General features: G+C 49.5%; 4 protein-coding genes across 4 annotated transcripts; 2 read left to right on the forward strand and 2 right to left on the reverse strand.

Moving 5' to 3' along the window:
- The first annotated feature begins 381 nt into the window (after positions 1 to 381).
- On the forward strand, positions 382 to 2,065 carry BKA55DRAFT_13364 (Diphthamide biosynthesis protein 1). Its single transcript, XM_046184854.1, has 2 exons — positions 382 to 718; positions 792 to 2,065. The coding sequence occupies exons 1-2, from the start codon at positions 499 to 501 to the stop codon at positions 1,940 to 1,942; spliced, it is 1,371 nt and encodes a 456-aa protein (XP_046056288.1). The 5' UTR covers positions 382 to 498; the 3' UTR covers positions 1,943 to 2,065.
- Positions 2,066 to 2,188: 123 nt separating this feature from the next.
- On the reverse strand, positions 2,189 to 2,629 carry BKA55DRAFT_682613 (chromosome transmission fidelity protein 8; the record flags this gene model as incomplete). The annotated part of the gene is made up of 1 exon (XM_046198381.1): positions 2,189 to 2,629. One exon carries the CDS (start codon positions 2,627 to 2,629, stop codon positions 2,189 to 2,191), a length of 441 nt encoding a protein of 146 aa, XP_046056289.1.
- A 292-nt stretch (positions 2,630 to 2,921) lies between these two features.
- Positions 2,922 to 4,460, forward strand: BKA55DRAFT_548835 (ribosomal protein S6e-domain-containing protein). Its single transcript, XM_046191152.1, has 5 exons — positions 2,922 to 3,050; positions 3,208 to 3,294; positions 3,378 to 3,740; positions 3,930 to 4,097; positions 4,156 to 4,460. Exons 1-5 carry the CDS (start codon positions 3,045 to 3,047, stop codon positions 4,249 to 4,251), a joined length of 720 nt encoding a protein of 239 aa, XP_046056290.1. The 5' UTR covers positions 2,922 to 3,044; the 3' UTR covers positions 4,252 to 4,460.
- A 448-nt stretch (positions 4,461 to 4,908) lies between these two features.
- Positions 4,909 to 17,049, reverse strand: BKA55DRAFT_497698 (uncharacterized protein; the record flags this gene model as incomplete). The annotated part of the gene is made up of 4 exons (XM_046186486.1): positions 4,909 to 5,003; positions 5,059 to 5,403; positions 5,453 to 16,949; positions 17,002 to 17,049. The coding sequence occupies 4 exons, from the start codon at positions 17,047 to 17,049 to the stop codon at positions 4,909 to 4,911; spliced, it is 11,985 nt and encodes a 3,994-aa protein (XP_046056291.1).
- Between the last annotated feature and the right edge of the window lie 1,926 nt (positions 17,050 to 18,975).

The raw sequence follows: 18,975 nt of genomic DNA on the forward strand, positions 1-18,975 counted from the left end.
TGTCGCCATTTTGATAGATAGTATAATGAGCGCGCGCACAAGGCCGATGAAGAGCAGACAGAGAAATGTTTTAAGCTGATTGTTTTCACGCTGTTGAAGGAAGCTGTAGAGCAGAGCAAGAGTAGGTATATGGGCGAAGATAGGGAGGCGAGCCAACGCAATTCAACCGATCCTCAACCTGACTCTGTTGTAATATGATCGTTTACCTAAGTCCAAGAAGGAGGCATGACTTATCATGATGAGAATATACCATAGTAAAGCTTGGCTGGTTGTCATGGCTTCTCTTTGGATTCAGACAACCAATGAAGAAGTCGAGCATGGAAGAAAGTGGATTTACAGTGTCGAAAATTCAAGTCACGCACATTGGCGCCCAACTTTTCTTTTTTTTGGTTTGTACTCACTCGAATTTGCACGTACTATGTAAGAGAAGTCTCATTTTATTTCAAGAGAATATCGTTGTGGAGAGAACATCGCCCTTCTTTCTCACACGAGCACATTATGGAGGAAGATAGAAGACAAACAGACCTCGGCACAGCAGCCGACATCGAAGAGGCTCAGCTCGCTCAGGCCAGTCAATCCCCCGCCATCGAAAATGAGCCAGAGACAGCAACGCCACTGAAGCAACCAAAGAAGAGATTCGTAGGACGAAGAGCAGCAGTTGAGGCCGCGGCAAAGAATGGAACATCGGGAGCATCAGGGGAGAGTGGTGCTGTTCAGAGTATGTGAAAACACCTTTCTTCATCATGAAACCTAATTCATGAATGAATGAAGATATACTCATGTTGTTACAGCTGCCAAACCTCGAAGGGCTCCCAGGCTTCTAAACCAAGTTCCTAAGGACATTCTTGAGAACGCTGATCTGAAGGCTGCCATTGCGTTATTACCTGCTAACTACAACTTTGAGATCCCCAAGACGATCCATCGCATTCAAACTTCAAACGCCAAAAGAGTTGCGTTGCAGATGCCCGAAGGCCTTTTACTCTTTGCCACTACTATATCAGATATCTTGACACAGTTCTGCCCTGGTGTCGAGACGCTTATTATGGGCGATGTGACTTATGGCGCTTGCTGTATCGACGATTACACAGCAAGGGCCCTTGGCTGTGACCTGTTGGTACACTATGCTCACAGTTGCCTCATCCCTGTCGACGTGACCACAATCAAGACTCTCTACGTCTTTGTCGACATCAGCATTGATGCGACGCATCTCCTAGCATCCCTTGAGCGCAACTTTGCCAGTGGCAAAACCATAGCTGTTGTCGGCACTATTCAGTTCAACGCTACTATTCATGGTGTCAAAGGCAGTCTCGAGCGCGGTGGCTTCCGTGTTCTCGTTCCCCAGATTGCGCCATTGAGCAAGGGTGAAATCCTGGGCTGCACTTCTCCTCGTCTCAAAGAGGATGATAAGATCGATCTGATCCTATACCTGGGTGATGGTCGTTTCCACCTTGAGAGTATCATGATTCACAACCCTTCTATTCCAGCGTACCGATACGACCCTTACTCTCGAAAGCTCACGCGGGAGGCGTACGGCCATGAGGAAATGCAGTCTCTCCGTCGTACAGCCATCCATAGCGCTCGTACAGCGCGCAAATGGGGCCTGATTCTCGGCGCCCTTGGCCGCCAGGGCAACCCGCATACATTGGGTCTCATCGAGAAAGAGCTCAAGGCGCGAGGCATTCCCATAGTGCATCTGCTATTGAGTGAGATCTTTCCGGGCAAATTGGCGCTCATGTCGGATGTCGAGTGCTGGGTACAGGTTGCTTGCCCTCGATTGAGTATTGATTGGGGTTATGCATTCCCGCGGCCGCTGTTAACGCCGTATGAGGCACTTGTTGCGTTGGGCGAGAGACAAGATTGGGGTGAGGGTGTCTATCCCATGGACTACTACGGAAAGGACGGGCTAGGAAGGACAAGGCCTTTGCAGATTGCGTCAGGATAGAAGCAGTGATGACACTGAACAATTGAGATCCAATGAGTGTGATAGGACCTTGGCTGGATATACAGTAGGGTGATGCAGAATTAAGTTGAATGCCGATATAAGGAGTGGACGCATAGGTGAGCTTTTCACTCGGATCCAGAGGGTATTGGAGATTTGAGTATAGACTTGGAATAAGATGCGGAAGTCTCGCTCAACATTCGTAATACGATACGCCCTTTTCGTTGACCTTCTAGTCGACAACGGTCATCAGGTCGCATTGGCTGTTCCGACAGGCTCTGGTCGGTTTGGAAACATAAGCTTGTACTTGACAATTTCAACTACCTCAAGATTTTCGCCCTGCTCTAGTGTTTCTCCCCCAGTGCCGGAGATCACCTTGTTCTCTCTTTTTCGCACCACGGCCATTGCTTTTGGAAGTTTTTTGACCTCGCCGGTGAGACGTTGATGCTGGCCAACATAAAGATGAACACGCTTCATCCATGCTGAGCCTTCAGCATCTGGCACGAAATCTGGGAAGTCAAGTCTTCCAACTTGGACGCCGCCTAGTGCATCACCATTGGCATCTTGGGGTAGATTGACGGTTCCTTGAAGTTCCAGGAGAGCTAGACCTGAAGGTGTTTGCAAGAGTTGAGGTAGAGGACTGGATGAGGGTGACTTGTTGTTTGGAGGATACAGCTTGGCCGAGGACATGATGAGAGAAAAGGTGAGGGTGGCGATGTTTCGTGTGGTTTAGATTGTTCCAACAACTAGGTAGGTATCAGTATCAGATCTCTTCAGCTGAGATAGAATGCTTCCATTGGTGAAGTCCAAGTTCGGATGGGTACGTGCCTGCAAGCCCACAGTGTGATCTGCGTATATGCACTGTGTGGGGACACTCGCTTCTAGGGTCTCACTAACCCGAGTGGTGGTCGGACTTTTCTTTACCCGAGAGATGTGAAGATTGTCTTCATTGGCTGCATTGACCTGCACCAGCCTGACAGCCCTAGGAGACGCACCTGCCCACACATTTCTCAGAAATTCGCTGTGAAATTTCCAACCTCATCATCCTCTACTAACTTCACAGCAGGCCAGGTCAAGTAAACTTGCACCCACCACAACTGGCAAAATGAAGGTACGACAAGCAACAACCAACAATCGGTCGATACGAGTTTGCGGGAGAGCCTTTTACTGTTCGAAATGGATTTTTCTTTCCTGTCGACTGGCCTCCTTGCGCTCCTGCTCGATTGAAGATCACAAAGTAAACATTTGCTGACATTACCCTTCAACAGTTGAACATCAGCTACCCTGCCAATGGCAGCCAGAAGCTCATCGATATTGAGGATGAGCGCAAGCTCCGTGTCTTCATGGAGAAGCGCGTACGTCGAAATTCTCTCCTGCCTGCGACCTCTCGGCTCGTCGACACAAACCGACCGACAAAATGCTGACTGTTTTTTGGTAGATGGGCGCTGAGGTTCCTGGTGACTCCATCGGCGATGAGTTCAAGGGCTACATCTTCCGCATCACTGGTGGAAACGACAAGCAGGGTTTCCCCATGAAGCAGGGTGTTATGCACCCTACCCGTGTCCGCCTCCTCCTCTCTGAGGGCCACTCTTGCTACCGACCCCGACGCACCGGTGAGCGCAAGCGAAAGTCTGTCCGTGGCTGCATCGTCGGCATGGATCTTTCTGTCCTCGCCCTCAGCATCGTCAAGCAGGGTGATGCTGACATCCCCGGCCTCACCGACGTCGTCCACCCCAAGCGCCTCGGTCCCAAGCGCGCCACCAAGATCCGCAAGTTCTTCGGCCTCACCAAGGATGACGATGTATGTCTCTCCCTACGCCCATACTCGATCATCGCCTACCCGGAGCTGCAGTGGAGGAGCTGGCAGACTGGGTAGAGTGTGAGAGGACCCCTTGACCTTCTTTCTCAAGAAAGAAGACTCACGGGGTAGCGAGTTAAACAATGATAACCACAAGAATTGAAAGTAAACTAATGCTTACATGATACCCAGGTCCGCAAGTACGTTATCCGACGAGAGGTTCAGCCCAAGGGTGAGGGCAAGTCTCCTTACACCAAGGCTCCCCGCATCCAGAGACTCGTCACCCCTCAGCGTCTCCAGCACAAGCGCCACCGCGCTGCCCTCAAGCGCCGCCAGGCCGAGAAGGTCAAGGACGAGGCCGTAAGTTACTCCCACTCACAACAACACAGTTATCACAAACGTCTAACACAACATTTAGAACGAGTACGCCCAGGTCCTTGCCAAGCGTGTTGCCGAGGCCAAGGCCAACAAGGCCGATGCCCGCAAGCGACGAGCAAGCTCTATGCGCAAGTAAGGTTCTGGCGTTTAATGAAAAAAAAGTGGAATCATACCTTGGTCTTGTGGTTTGCATGCATTGGGAGTGAGGATTCTCTATAGGGCTCGTTTTGAGCCAACCACGACTGTATTAGAGACATTTCGAAAATATGAACATGCATTAATGCACTCGTACCCTGTGCTACTCGGCAACCTTCGTCTGTGTCTATGTCTGTGCTGTGCCTTTCGTCGCTTAACATGTTCTTAATCATAACTCGTGATGGTTTTTATACCAATTTTTTATAACTCTCTTTTACGGGAATGGCTGGAAATCAGAGGGTGAATTACATCACTGACAAGCACAACTTGAGCCACAGAGCAACCAAGGTCAGCACACACCATGAGTAGTTTTCCGGTTTATCACCTATTAAACTCTGATTGATATACATGAAACTTCGCCTATCATCTACTTTCTGTGCGCTCTCCTCGTTCCAAGGAACCTATAGGAGACCTGCACTTCTCCTAAGGTAAAGCCCGGACGAGGATGCTACATCCAGTGCTCAAGACCATGAGATCTCGAGGCCAGGCTAATAAAACCCAATCCTGGGTACCGTAGTAAACGTCAACTCTCTTTTCCATTGGTGTCCCCATCTATAATCCCTTTCCCCCTACGCGCCTGCAATGCAAAGATTGGCGATTACGCGAAGCCAAAATATTCGCTGCCTGCTGTGATGGCCTTCATGATCTGAGAACGCAAATGGTCGTAGCTCTCATACTCTGGGAGGTCAAGCTCTGAATTTTTGTATGTTAGTCAATGTACGAATTTGATGTTGATGATTTTACTTACGGTTGAAACAGGTATGCGAAGAAGGCAATCTGTCTTTGTTGCCATAGTCACGGTGGATGTTGAATCGATTAACACCGTTCATGCCCTCAAGCTCCTTGAAGCCATTAAGCGGAACCTTGCTAGTTCCTGTAACGAACTGCAACAATTTGGCCCGCTCTTCCTTGTCAAAAGACCGCAACGCTCGCCAGAACCATTGAATTTGTTGCGAAGATGGGGTGTAATTGTGATACTCTGTGTTGCTCTTCCAGTCATCGATATCAATATCGGGTAGACCAGAAATCAAAAGCTCCAGCTCCTGTTCGTTGAATATGGATATCAATTCGGCAGGGATGATGTCATGAAAGCCTGTTGAAAATTAGTGATTGAATGGAATTATCGTATAAGATATGCTTACCTTGAAGGAAATGGGCCATCTGCTCCTTGACGGAAGATAGCAACTTGTGTTCGACAACAAGACGGACATAGTCGTGTTTATTCTCCTCAGTAACGGCAATCTCTCGACCATTAGGAATGAGGTCAACGACGGTGGTAGCGCCGAACTCATCGTTTTCGACCGAGAAAGTTTCGGTGATGATGTCTGTGATGTCGTTGTCCAGCATCCAGCACAAAGACTTGTAGTAGTCGGGGTCGAATGATTCCATGTCCTTGACCGAGACAGATTTGCCAAGGATTCGCTTGTACACAGCACGGCTAAAGTAACAATCAAGAACGCGACCCTCATATAATGCTTTACCGATGATGCGACCAATGAATTTGAAGAACATCAGATGCTCATCATTGATGCCGCTAAGCTTGTTTGGATGGAAGGTCGTCCGATCAGAGGACACCGGTGTGAAGAGCACATAGTTTGGATCAAACATCTGCCGAGAGAGTACCTGGAACCACTCGCGAGTAACTCCACCAGCGTCAACGCCTTCCTCGCCATGGAAACGAATGTTGAGCTTTCCAAACTTCATCTCATCCCCAGACTTGAAGTATAAGGACTTGAATGAGTCGTGGAAAACCTGTTCACGACGGACAGATAGTTGTAAAGTAGGATAGGAGGGTCGGCTCTGGTTGCTGCCAGATCGGGAATGGACGCTGCGGTTAAAGTAGTTGCGCTTGTTATCAAATTCCAGCACCTTGGGGTTTTTCACAAGGAGTGCGAAGGTGCCCGACATGAGCTTAGGATTGCTCCTGACAAGCTCGTTAAGGATACGTCGATGATCCTCGGTGAAGCTAAAGAAGAGACTGGCCGTACGAGACTCAGGTGGCGGACTTGACAGGACCATGTCTTTCTGCTGTGCGGGATCATCGTTGGTGGTTGTATTCTTGCAGACCACCATAAGAGACTCAATCAGTGGTAGCAGAATTGTAGCCACGTTGAGCATGTTTTCGCGTTGACGGATGGCACTCAGGCAAGCGCTCAACTTCTCCCACATGGCCGAGAAGGTTGAGTTGTGGTAGAGTGATGTGACTAGATCGTGTCTCTCATCCTTGTTCTTGCTAGACTCGGCCTCGTCGCCTTTCTTCTTGTTGTCAAACAGATGATCTAATGCCGTCAAAACACGAAGGAGTTTGTTTTGCTCAGACGCTCCTGGTGAGAACTTGGCAAGAGCAACGCCTTGGATCTCAGTGCCCGAAGATGCCTTTTCAATATGTGGCAAAAGATCGTCCAAATCAGCTACGATATTCTCACTGAGAAGCCGGGCCTGGTGAACAAGCTCCTGACCAAATGTTGCCTTAGCCCCTGGAATGGCTGAAAGGTTCTTGATAGTCGAGATGGTGTTTTGGAAAGTCTTGGAGCTGCACTCTCGAGCCACAAAGATCCTTACGGTCAATGTAAGGTTCTGAGCGGGTACAACAGGAGGCTGAAGTTGTCGGAGCTTCTTTTGAACTGCATCTTTCTTCTCTTGTTTCTTGGCATCGCCATCAGTGACAGCGTCCTCTTTAGCATCGGCGTTGGACTCCGTAACGTTGCTTGCCTCGGTTGGTTCCGTTTTTGAAGCTTGCTCCACAGTATCTTCAGCTGTAGCCATCTCTTCCAACGGTTTAGAATCAATGGCTTTCAGTTCGTCCTCGGCTTCCTTACGACGACGTTCAAGATTTTGAAGAGGCAGTGTGACTCGGTTCAGCAAATCAGCCAAATGAGTCATAACTACAGAGCTTTCCATAACAAGATCGCGATCAAGGAGTGATAGCAAAGAGTTGATGGCATACTTGTGAGACTTAGAGTCCTTGCCCTTGCCCTTGCGACTCAAGGAACGCTTGAGAGTTGAGCCGACGGCTTCGTGTTCTGTCAAGAAAAGCCAGGGGATATGAGGGTTCTTTGAAGACAACTCTACCAGCAGATCCAGGCACTGCTGAACAATCAAGAGAGGTGAGGTTTCGGAATTGGTTTGTGTAGTGTTTGCGGCGGCTAGACCAGTCAGGCTTCTCTTGAGGGTCTGCGGGGTTTTCTGCTCGGACTCCTTCTCCTTCTCCTTAGGTCTTCGTGCCTTCAAGGACAACTGGCCGAAGCTGCGCTCGACAGCCCCCATGTCTGTGCTACCGTCCTGCAAGATCTGAAGGAGAGTGCTAATCACCTCAAGTCGAGTTTGCTTATTCTCGCAGACATCAGCAAATACGTTGAATAGGTGGTTTCTTATGGAGCCCTGTTGCGCAATGAACATCAGACGAAGGAGCGTGGCGACGCCAGCTTTGTCGAGCATCTGAACAACCGTTCGGCGCTGTGCCTTTGCTCCCTCTTGGGGTTTAGGTGGCCCAGGCTGGCGGTTTGTATTGGCTTGAGGGCTGCGGCCTGTAATAACGGAATGGCCGTTGTTGTGCTGAGCCAAAGCTCGGGCCTGAGCCGCCATTTCTGGGGTCAGTCGATCCATGAGTTCTTCGCCTTGGTCCATAAGAACCTGTTGTCGCAGATCAGGCGGGAAAGTGAGGAGGATACTGGCAGTATCCATTTCTGGCATGACAGCCTGGCCGGTGCTGGCGGATGCTTGACGATTCGTTTCTTCGCGAGCCCGGCGGCGCTGCTCTTGGCGCTCCTGTTGAGCTATTTCATGACGCAATTCTTCAGGAAGGGCATCTAGGAATTCTTGAAAAGCTTCGGTCGGGTTCCCATTTGTCTCTTCACGTGCCTCAGACCTTCTGGTGCTGATTGCCTGTGCAATGACCTCCTCGCGAAACTCCTCGGGAAGAGCTGCGATATAATCAGGATCAATACCAAGTTCAGTGACGTCAACCTCTTCGCCTCTAATTGTGGTCATAACACGGGGCCCGTCATCGGCGGTCTGGACTGTGGGCTCCGAACGTTCTGCTCGGCTTTGCTCCGTCGACTCGACGCCTTCCATCGCACCTCCGTCTCCTTGGCCCTCAGCGGACACGTCCTGATTAGCGGCGGCTTCAGAAGCAGCACGTTCAGCTGCCTCTCGAGCTTCTGCCTCTCGCTTTTCTCTCTCTGCCTTCTCTTTAGCCTCTTTAGCCTCACGTGCCAGACGCTGCTCTTCTTCGCGTTTCTTTCGTTCTTCTTCTTCGCGCTTCTGTTGTTCAGCTTCTTCGGCTTTTAGCTTCTTTTCTAGCTCCATCGCAGCGGGAGTAAGTTTAGCCACGATAATGTTCTGGAGCTTAGCCGATTCTGCCGTATTGCCGGTCCCAAAGACCATCCTGGCTTCCTCCTGGTATCGATCCATCGTGCCCTCAATAGCAAAGGACACGGCTTGTAATGGGTCTTGAGCCGATCCTTCGCGTCTCTGCTCATTACGAGAGGTTCGAACGGCACCAAGCTCTCTAGACTCGCGATGGCCATGCGGACCAGTAATCTGCAGATGGAAGGCAGGCTGTCCGTTGCGCCCCATTATCGGGAGGAATTCCATTAGTTCACCAAGGAAGCCCATAGTTCCCTCAATATGTCGTCCACCTGAGCCAAAGATCGCTTCAGGAACTCGCAAACCGATAGTGTGATTGATGGTGGCAGGTTGAGACGCTTCTCTGTTTTGATCTCCCCGTCTGAGGAGTGGGTTTGTGCCATCGTCAGTATTAGATTGGCCTACCCCAGGACGATGGCTGCGTGAAAAGAAGCTGCGAAAATCCCCACCCACGGCGTCCCGATGAGGGCCAACAATGAAGCCGGGGGGGAAGGGGCTGCGTGAGTCGACGGTACGGGAAGGAACAAAGCGTCGGCGACCTGGATTGTCCACCACGAACATCTGTCTGTGACGATCTTCGTCTTCTGCACCAAGTCCATCCCATCCAAGAGCTGGCATGGGTTGAGGCTGATCGTCCAACGGATAGTCGTCATCGTAGAGGTATTCGTCATCTTCCATTTCATCCTCGTCATCCTCGTCTTCATCTTCATCGTGACCATCATCAAGATAATGATCGTCCAATCCATCCATCATGTCTGGGTCGTACACGTCGCCGTCACCAATAATCGCTCGAGCCATACCATTGAGGATATCGCCTGGCTCCATAGGCATATGTTCCCCGTGAACATCTGCATCGAACTCTAGGTCATCCTCTTCCTGATCCTCATCATCCTCATCATGGCTCGCGCTCTCCCATTCCGAGTTACCGTCGTCATCTAGAGGGTTGCCGTCTTCGTCGACGATTTCGACCTGATCTTCAACGTCTTCCATGTCTGCGGATTCCACGTCATCATCGTCATCAATGTCATCGTCGCTTTCATCTTCTTCGTCCTCATCCATGATGACTTCGACAACACCCGGCTCTCCATGAAGACCTTCGATTTCGCCCATTTCGCCGAGTTCTTCGTCATCGTCACTGATATTGTCTTCTTCGTCTGAAATGTCGTCGTCTCCATAATCCATCTCATCGTCATACTCGTCCCCATACATGTCCTCGTCGTCATCATCCTCTTCGTCTTCATCAGAATCGTCGTCCTCGCCTCGAGGCTCCAACATACCAAGGGCAGAATTGCGGTACAGATCAGGGGTTTCTTCCCGATCATCGTCGAGGTCTGAGAGCGAAGAGGTTGAGCCAAGGTCATCATCTGCAGTGTCTGACAGAGAATCAGAGGGCAAGATATTGGAATGGCTTAGTTCCTTGGCTGTCTCTGTGAGAACTCGCAAAACACGCAAAATATACTTGATGGCTCGTTTGACACCCGGATAGTTGAGGTTGATCTCGGCAATAGAGGACGTGAGTTTATCAAGATAACCCTTCTCATACATCAATCTCCGTAGCTGCGCATGCGACCGAGCTTGAATATTGTCGGAGCCCCGAGAAACCGCTCCCGGGTCCTTGTCCCTTTCGCCAACCATGTAATTCATGAGTTCGGCCAAGCATTGCATGCGTGAGTAGCGAGTTTCCAAAGGTTCATCAGACAAAGGTGCTCTCTCATAGGCCTTCAACATGGTGTCAAGAACAAATTTGCGGGCAAACAGAAGATCAGGCTCTTCGTCGTACGCAAACTTGTCCTTTCCGCGATCGATTGCCTTCTCACTGGTCTTAGCAACCAAAGCGACCAGAACCTTCTGGGTTTGCGCTGAAGTAGCGGCCTTCTTCTTCGCGGCGATACTATCAACTGTTCCACTCAGATTGCCTTGGCACAGCAGATCGTAAATCAAGTAATTAAGAACCGACGACCGAGGCTTGATTGGCGTGCTTGTAGTTAACGGAGCATTACGCTTGAAGTTGATAAATTCCATCTTTGTCCTATTGTAGCTTTGAAGGAGCTCAGCGAGACAGTTGAGCAAGAAGCATCGGTAGACAAAGATTGGATGCTCGTCAGTTTTGAAAATAGGTTTTGGTGGCTTCTTATCCTTCGCGTCGGCTGCATTGTTGTCTTTGGAAGACGACGTTGTATCTTCCGAGCCAGAAGCAGGGTCAACTTTGGAATCCTTCTCAGTAGTCTGCACTTCTTTGTCTTCGACTTCACGATAATTGAGCAACTCGCAAAGAAGGAAATGTATAACACCATCAGGATTCTCAACGACGGGCCGTTTGTTTTCATGAGGTTTCGGTGCATCAATCATCTCCTTGTCTGCAGGTTCCGTTGATTGCTTGATGTCGTCGGCAATACTGTCGGTATGGCAACCGCACTTGTCGGAAGTTGTTTGGCTAGCTTCTTGTTTCAACTCGAGACTTAGGGGCCGAGGGTTGTCACCGGAAGGGGGCGTCCACCTGGTGAAGCGGAGCATCTCGTTGGAAATCTCAACGAAAAGGTCTGGTGCACGAAGCGCAATTGGTGCCATTGCACGTAAGTAGTTAGTAACATCGGGGTGCCCCCGCTGCGTTCGTTGTAGGTTTGGGAGGCCGATCTTGATCTCCGCGCGCATGATCTGTTTGATGGTCTCCTCATCCTCCACGATATGACGAAGAACAGTCATGATATGAGCAGTAAGCTTTGTTCGTTTGAATCTCTCGGAGCCAGAACCCGACAGTTGCTTTGCCATAAGAAACAACCGCTGCAGATTCTTCTTATCCCCGACCAACTTCGCTAGTCGTCGACTACGTGTCAGTATAACCAGAACTCTGAGTGCTGCAATGGCGAGTGTTTCTTCCTTTCCTATCCGCGGGAGCATCTCAAGCAAAGATTCTAGGATTTGAGTACGCTCATGATCGCCGACAATCGGAGTTCGCATTTGAATGACGGGGTCAGAAACAGCCTCGTCCAAGGATTTCGGTGCTTTCCACTGCGCAGCAACGGGACGCTCATCATGACGAAGGAGAGTCTCGACGACCAGTAGGATATAGGGTATCCATGGTGGCATTCCTTCAGAAGAGGTCGTAGGGGAGACCTTCAAGAATCCAATATACTCGTTGATGTGTTCCCTTAGGCTTTCGACATTGTTATCAAAGAAACGCTCGTCCTGAAGAAGTAAAGCAAGTAGATGGGCATAAGCAGCAATACATTTCCCAGTACGCTGCTTTTCTTCCTCCTCATCTTGGGCAAGCGATGACAACGCCAAAGTCAAGGTCTGGCCGATTTCGTCTTCAGTGTCACTGGGTTGTTGTTTCGAGACCATTGTCCGGATGAGCTCAGACACCTCGATCGCTGTTTCAGGATGTGCGCGAACAACATCGAGGCATCTATCGATCATGTTTCCTCGTAACTCCGCCCGAAACTTGTCAACCTCTTCTTTTGTCGCAAGGGGGGAGTGTTCGTTTCTTTTTGACCCTTCTGGAGAATTTCCGGGTGTTTCTGCCGGCAAACTCGGGCCTTCATGTATCTCATCCATATGTTGAGGGGGGTCGATGATGCCCCCTAATGTTTCCCCAATGAATCTCTCCGCAAGATCTGGAGTATCAATTTCCGGAGGTCCATCTAAGGACATACGGTCCGCTTCTACTGTTCTGCCTGCGTTGACATCCTCTGTCTCACCGGCACCTGAGGGCTCTTGTGGAGTCTGTTGCAACACTGATGTGTCAGAGTCAGCTGAAGGGATTGGGTTGCGTGCGCCCGCAAGTCCCGCTTTGTGAGCTGAGCAGTAGTGATCTGCGAGGTTTGGGTTTCCATTCGCTCTGTACACTGCCTCATGTACCAGATCAGCATCATAACCCTTGGCAAGCAGCTCTTCGATCGTGCCGCGATGGGAACGCCAGTCGAAGCGAACATCCGTGTACTTAAACAGGTGGAAAAGCGGCTTATCTCTCGTGGACGATGAAGGTTCGCCATCAGCACCGGAAATAGTCTTGAGAATGTCGATTAACCGCGTCACAGTTTGATGGGGTACTTTTTCGACGAAAGAAGAATCCCAAAGCCCGATGATCTCAGGGAGAATGGCTGCCCGGAACTCTACCACAAGTTGTTGGCAGATATATGTTGAGTTTGACGACCTATCTCCACTTCGAGGCTGCAGAGTGAATGCGTTTTGGGCCTCAGTAAGATGCTTCGAATTGGCCAACATCAAATCCAAGTCTAGGACCTTCTTCAGTCCAAATGCAGCAACCTTGGATCTGGATGTCTCATCTGTTGCAGCATCTGGGCCTTCACGAACTGCCTGGGCAAATATTTTTAGCATTGAATTCAATACATCCATTCCACCCTCTTCTTTGAAGGCCAGAAGAACAGGCATGATGATCTGGGCGCTTGATCGATCGCTTGGTCGAGGAGAAGGCTGATCAATGAGCATCTCATTGATGGTATGCAACATGATGATCCAGAAGTGGAAGTCCTTGGATGTGGGTGTTGGATTGGCAACAGATGGCCTCAACTGGCTAAGCACTGCATTTGCAAGTGCTCGGGCAATTTCCAGGTGCCGGGGTCGGTGATAGAGATCACGAGGGTCTCGTTCCCGTCGTGGCAGAAGACACTTGCCGAGCGTCTGAAACAGAGGAAATGTTGTTGGGATCATAGGATGCAGCAGATGTCGCAAAGTTTCATAGTTTTGGAAACGGGGGCTGGCTTGCTCCTCATCTGTAGGACGGCTCGGCTTGGAGCCATCTGAAGCATCCTTAGCCTGAAACTGTGATGTGCTGCTCAGCATATCTGGCAATGAAGTGCTGTCATCCACGTCGGTTTCTGGATGGTGTGCGCTAGTTAATCCCTCAACGGATGTTTGGCGTCTAAAAGACCAATGCTGAGGAACAACGTTGAGCTCTCCCGCCTCTTCTATCAGAACTCCACGCAACAAAGGGCCAATAGAATTAACGAGTTTGAGATAGTAGTCGTAAACATTGACTGGATAGAATTGCAAAGCATTCGATCTCGATGTGGCGAAGCAATCAGAAATGATCTTGATAAACGTCTGCGCATTGGACAGTGCCTTGATCATTCTGGTACCATTTTTGACAGCTTCTTGGTCATCGCGTGTCGTTTTGAGGTCAGGAGCAAGGAATGGCGCAAAGTATGGTGGCAAAGCTTCCGTCTTATCAGAGAGAGGCTTCAGTGTGTCAATAGCCACCTGAGCTCGTCTGATTAGAGAGGGAAGGCCACGTATAGGGAAGGACTCGACGACCTGAGAGACCACCTGATTGAGAATCCTCGAAGCGACAGTGTCACCAAAATTGGTGGGCAAACTCGGGGATTCGCAAATATCAAGCAATAGCTCGAGTCCGCCTGCCTCCACAAAGCTGGTCCTCAAGCCCTGATTTGATATGTAGGAGCTCAAGAAGTAACCTAAGGCATAGATGTAAGGAGTGATCGAGCGCTTGGGTGAATCCGGGCTGTCATCTTTCCGACCTTCGGAATCCGTGTCGTTGAAGGGCACATCGGACATATTGACATCCGTGTCTCCAACAGTCTCAAGTCCTTGATTTCGCTCAGGAGATGCAATCGGTCGGATCAAGCTGCCATTTTCGTCCACGGATACAGTCTTGCCCTCATCATCAATCAGTAGCATCCGAGCACCCCATCCAGCGGTTCTGGCCTTCTCAATGCCAAGATAACGCACGCGAGCAACCATATCGATAACAGCATTGGAAATGGCCAAACGCAAGGCTGGGTGATGACGAGCAAGCTCGTCAAAGCTTCCACCAACATTGGTGGCAAGATCTCCGTCAAGTTCCATACATCTTACATGAGCAGCGCTTTCGAAAATCTCGAGAAAGCTGTCCAAAGCATGTGATGCTGCTACCAGCTTCATGCCAGCGTTGTTGAGCGATATCGAGTTGAGGACTTGGGGTACAACAGTAATGACATCACTGGATGGTAAGATTCCTGTTGCCAACGTTTCACGAGATGATTCCCGGATGGAGTCCTCGGTAGGAGGATGCGGTCGTGAGTCGTTTGCAACTATCGCAGTGACAGTCTCGTTTGCAGAGTTGGATTCGTCGTCGTCCTTGTCGCTAGGCTTTTGCTCGGCCAATACGTCACCGGGAAGCGGCCTGGCGGTAACAGCTTCCAGGTATGTCTTGATCATGCCAGACTCAGAAATGGCCGCGAAGCTTGTGGGGTCATTGTTAATGAAGTCACTCAAAATAGTGACAGAATTCGTCCAAACAACTGAACCGAAACTCTTCTTGTCTCCAATAATGTCCCGCAAGCTCTCCAGGAGGTCAGTTTTGTCGGCGAGATTACGGAGTAGCCGATCAGTGTTGCCGCCGTAGCTGTATGAGTTAGACATGATGTGATGGACAAACTTAAGTAGCCACTTGAGAGTCTGCTGCTGGTAGTATGGAATTTCATAATCCACTTGTCCTGACTGTTGGTCCTTCGTGATGCCTTGACCTGCTTTGTGCAAAGCTTGCGCCTCCTTGACGGTATCAACCACCAATTGAGACACTGCATCAAGTCCCTTAGCGTTGAAGAAGGCAGTGAAGGCGTTTTGGTAGCTCCATATTAACCCGTCTAAGAACGCGAGGACCATGGAATGATTTCGTTGCGCGACACTTGACCTGATGTTTAGAATTTCAACCAGGATATCCATCAATCCTGCAGATACCATCTCGCTTCCAACGCGAGTGGTCATGGAAAGATGGAGAGTAAGAGAAAAGAGGTTGTTACGCCACTCGTCCATTTGCGTGACTTGATTTCCTTTATCACTATCATCATCTTCCTTCATTCCTGCTACTGCCTTCCTGATAACGTAGAGTAGTATACCATGGTTAACATTGGCATTCAAAGCAGATAAAACATCTTGACACTTGGCTTGGAAATTTGAGACTGCTTCCAGGAGGGCGAGGGCCACAGCTTGAAGCCACAGGGGTACCTCAACGTTCCCATGTGCTGTAGGGTGAATGAGCTCAGCGAGCTGGTACACCAACTGGAATCTTCTGGTCTCGTCTGCATCTTGGCGAAGCACTTTCTCGAGAAAGTTGGCTTCAGTATGAATGTATGCGAGATTGTTAATCGCTAGAAGGCGGACAGCAAGCAACTTCTGCCGCGATTCACCAGAATCCATAAGAGCCTTGGAGACTCTGATCCTATGGAACACCTCGTATTTTGAAGCAGGTGGAAGATCCGCGGGAGTGCGTGACACTAGCTGATAGACGGAAGTCGATGCGATGACAGACTGGGGTATTTCGTAGATCTTTGGTCCAGTAGATGTTGCCTCGTCTGAAACACCGGGCGTTCGAGGGGCAACTGGAGAGGAATCATCGAAATTGCCCCGGCCTTTCGGAGTATGGTGTTGAGACGTCATAGTGGAACTACGACGAAGAGGTGTTGGTGTGGATGGCAGCGATGTACGGCCAGCATCAGTGCCAATAGAGTCTTGTTGGGTATTCTGGGGATAATATGCTACCTTGACATCTCCCCAGCCATTCCACCGTTTGTCGTCTGAGGCCGCAAGGGCAACTAAATCATTCGCATGTATAGCATTGGCTGACTTGGGGCTTCCTCCCTGTGCACGGTCTTTTCCTTTGGTCGAACCAGGTGTGTGTGATGTTACAGGATCAGATAAACTAACGATCGGCGTCTTCACAAAAGGTAAAGCAAGCTGTTGGACTCTGTCGAGATCGATGTTGTAGTGGTTTGCCAGCAAAGCGGCGCTGATCTGCCTGGAGGGGTTTGTGATGCGCTTGACAGAGGCTTGGTACCTTTGTGCCAGTTCTGAACCGACTTCGAGTGTGGCAATCAGCACACTAAGAGACGTGGTGTTGAGAAGGTCGTTAAGATGGGCGCTGCTGGCATAAATACTTCGGTTACCGCAGTGCTCCAATAGCATTCGCGTGTAGCGCAGGACCACCTCAACCAGTTGCCTGTCTCCATTTGACGAAAAGCCCAAATCTGTTAGTTCCTCCGTTGACCACCGCCTCTCGTCACCGAAGGTCGATTCCTTATCTTGGTTGAGCAGTACATCGCATCCAAAGTCGCGAGCCTGAGGGCCCTCATTCAACTTATATGTAGCACAGAAGTGCTCTAGGATGCTATCAAAGCGGTTCAGAAGAGGAATCCAGTGGTAAAGATCGCCACGTCCGAAGGGCCATCGAGATGGAAAGCTTTCCAGCTTTTGTGGTAAGAGGGGTAGTGGCGTTGTTGAGGCGGTTTCAACATAGCTCTTGAGCCAAGGAGACTACAATATTATGTTAACAATGCATTTCCCAGCTGTTTTGTTTGTCACTAACCAAGGTATCCTTGTGCTTTGGTTGCATGGGCTTAGTGATCTTCCCCATGGCGAAGGTGAGGCGGCTGAGCCGCAGGAAACTGAAGAATCGCCCCCTCCACTACAACCGGGCTATCAACCCGCTCAAAAGAAAGAAAGAAAAGTCAGTATGTTCGCGAGTGGGTTCTTCTTGACTGGGCGTCTTCGGCTATGAAATGTTCTCTATCCGCAGTTTGTGCGGTGGTAAAGTTTTCGGCTTTCGTGGGGCTTTCAAGTCGAAACAGCTCCGAGCTGGGTTGCAAATAACCTTTTCCTTTGGAAAGGAATGACGTGTTCGAAGTCAGAAGCCGTTTGACTGCTGTTGTGTGATGGTCTAGTGGTGAGCACAGGCGCGTTCACCTGACAAGTACGAAAGGTGATCGATGAAGCTTGGAAAGAGTTCAAGGCCGGGTGCAGGTCGTCCTAGAACAGCTTTGATCCGCAGCCAAATCGTACCGTCTCGATTACGAAGATGATATTTGTCTCCAACTTTCACCGGCTGATGCGGTGATGAGGAATATCTCGCGTTTGTATGGGAGTTGAGTTGTGAAGATGCGGAGAGAAGGTGTAGGATGGGGAAAAGGTATATTGCAAATCGTCAGGTTGAGAAGTGCAAGTGGGCCTTTGCGTAATAGGTGCCGGAAGCTACGTACAGTGGGGTGGAGGTACCCCCGAGGCCAACCTTCCACTGCAGGGTACAGAATTTCCCGAATTCAAGGATCGGATTATCTCTTCGGCTTGCAGTCCCCTCAGATGCAGGCTGAATCCTGATAACAAACAACAATCACAAACAAAAAGTAACTTAATAAGGATCCGCAGGTTGACAGTGACTAGTTTTTGTGAACGGGCTCGCTTTTCGTCAATTTCTCATTCACCTAGCATTGTCATTATCATCTTGACTTTCTTACTTGCTTTACAAATATAGTTCTGCTGTTACATAAATAGGTTCGTAGTAGGTAGCTTCTCATACAACGTTTGATTTCAACCTTGGTACATTACTTTTTACCGTCGCGATCAACCGATACCAGGTAGGTGATCATAATGGATGGCGGGATAATAACTGATACCGGCGTTTGCGAAGCCATGGTAACAAGTTGTTGTAGCAGTGGAGTACAAACGTTGTAATTATAGGGTAGCTGTATCTGGTGCGTTTCATATCGAAGGCCACAACAGCCAATATGTCTGTGTTCACCACGTATTTGTATAAGGTACTTTACCTTCCTCCTACTACCTACTACTAGTAGGTAGGCATGTGTCAGGCAGCTTTTATGAGCAGGTATATATGTCTTTAGAGCGAGGGCCACGGGTTGCTGTACGTTAGTGTTTTTCTTCTGTCATTCAATCACCAACTCACCCTCTGCATCATGCGTAATTTATCTGTGCTCACTATACGGGCGACAATGCAGAATCCTAACCACCATGCGGTCTAAACCTGCTATTGACCCTCGTCCAGTACCTCATCTTGATCTGTCAGTAACCAATATCCCCAAGCTTGTTACTAGGCACGTCGTAATTAACTGAGGAAAACCTGAAGATTCAAGGTTATCTGGCTAACCTTAAAAAACTCCGATGAAACAATTGCGCAACCTCAGTGAAAGGAACTCTACCGAATCTTCAAGGTAATGCTGTGTTCTCCAAACTGGCGTCTATGTCTCTGTAACGGCAACAGCTGGATTCACAATTTAGTATACCGTCTAAGAGTTAGCTTGGGAATCTGCTCATGAAACAGGCACTCTCAAATCACCATTGGACAGTAAAAGACCCACTTCATTCTAAGCCAGGAAAGGACTCGTGAAACAAAGTGTCAGCTTGACCCGTCTTGTTATACCACGAGTACCGATTTCGACTAAGGTATGTATGCATAAACCATCAACTATGGTCGACTATGATACTCGCTATCGATACGCATTGTGGACAGATTAATATGCGCCCAACAAGTATCTGAAAAAGCTCATGA

Source organism: Fusarium redolens, assembly GCF_020744475.1.
Source record: "Fusarium redolens strain MPI-CAGE-AT-0023 chromosome Unknown BKA55scaffold_1, whole genome shotgun sequence".
NCBI lineage: Eukaryota > Fungi > Ascomycota > Sordariomycetes > Hypocreales > Nectriaceae > Fusarium > Fusarium redolens.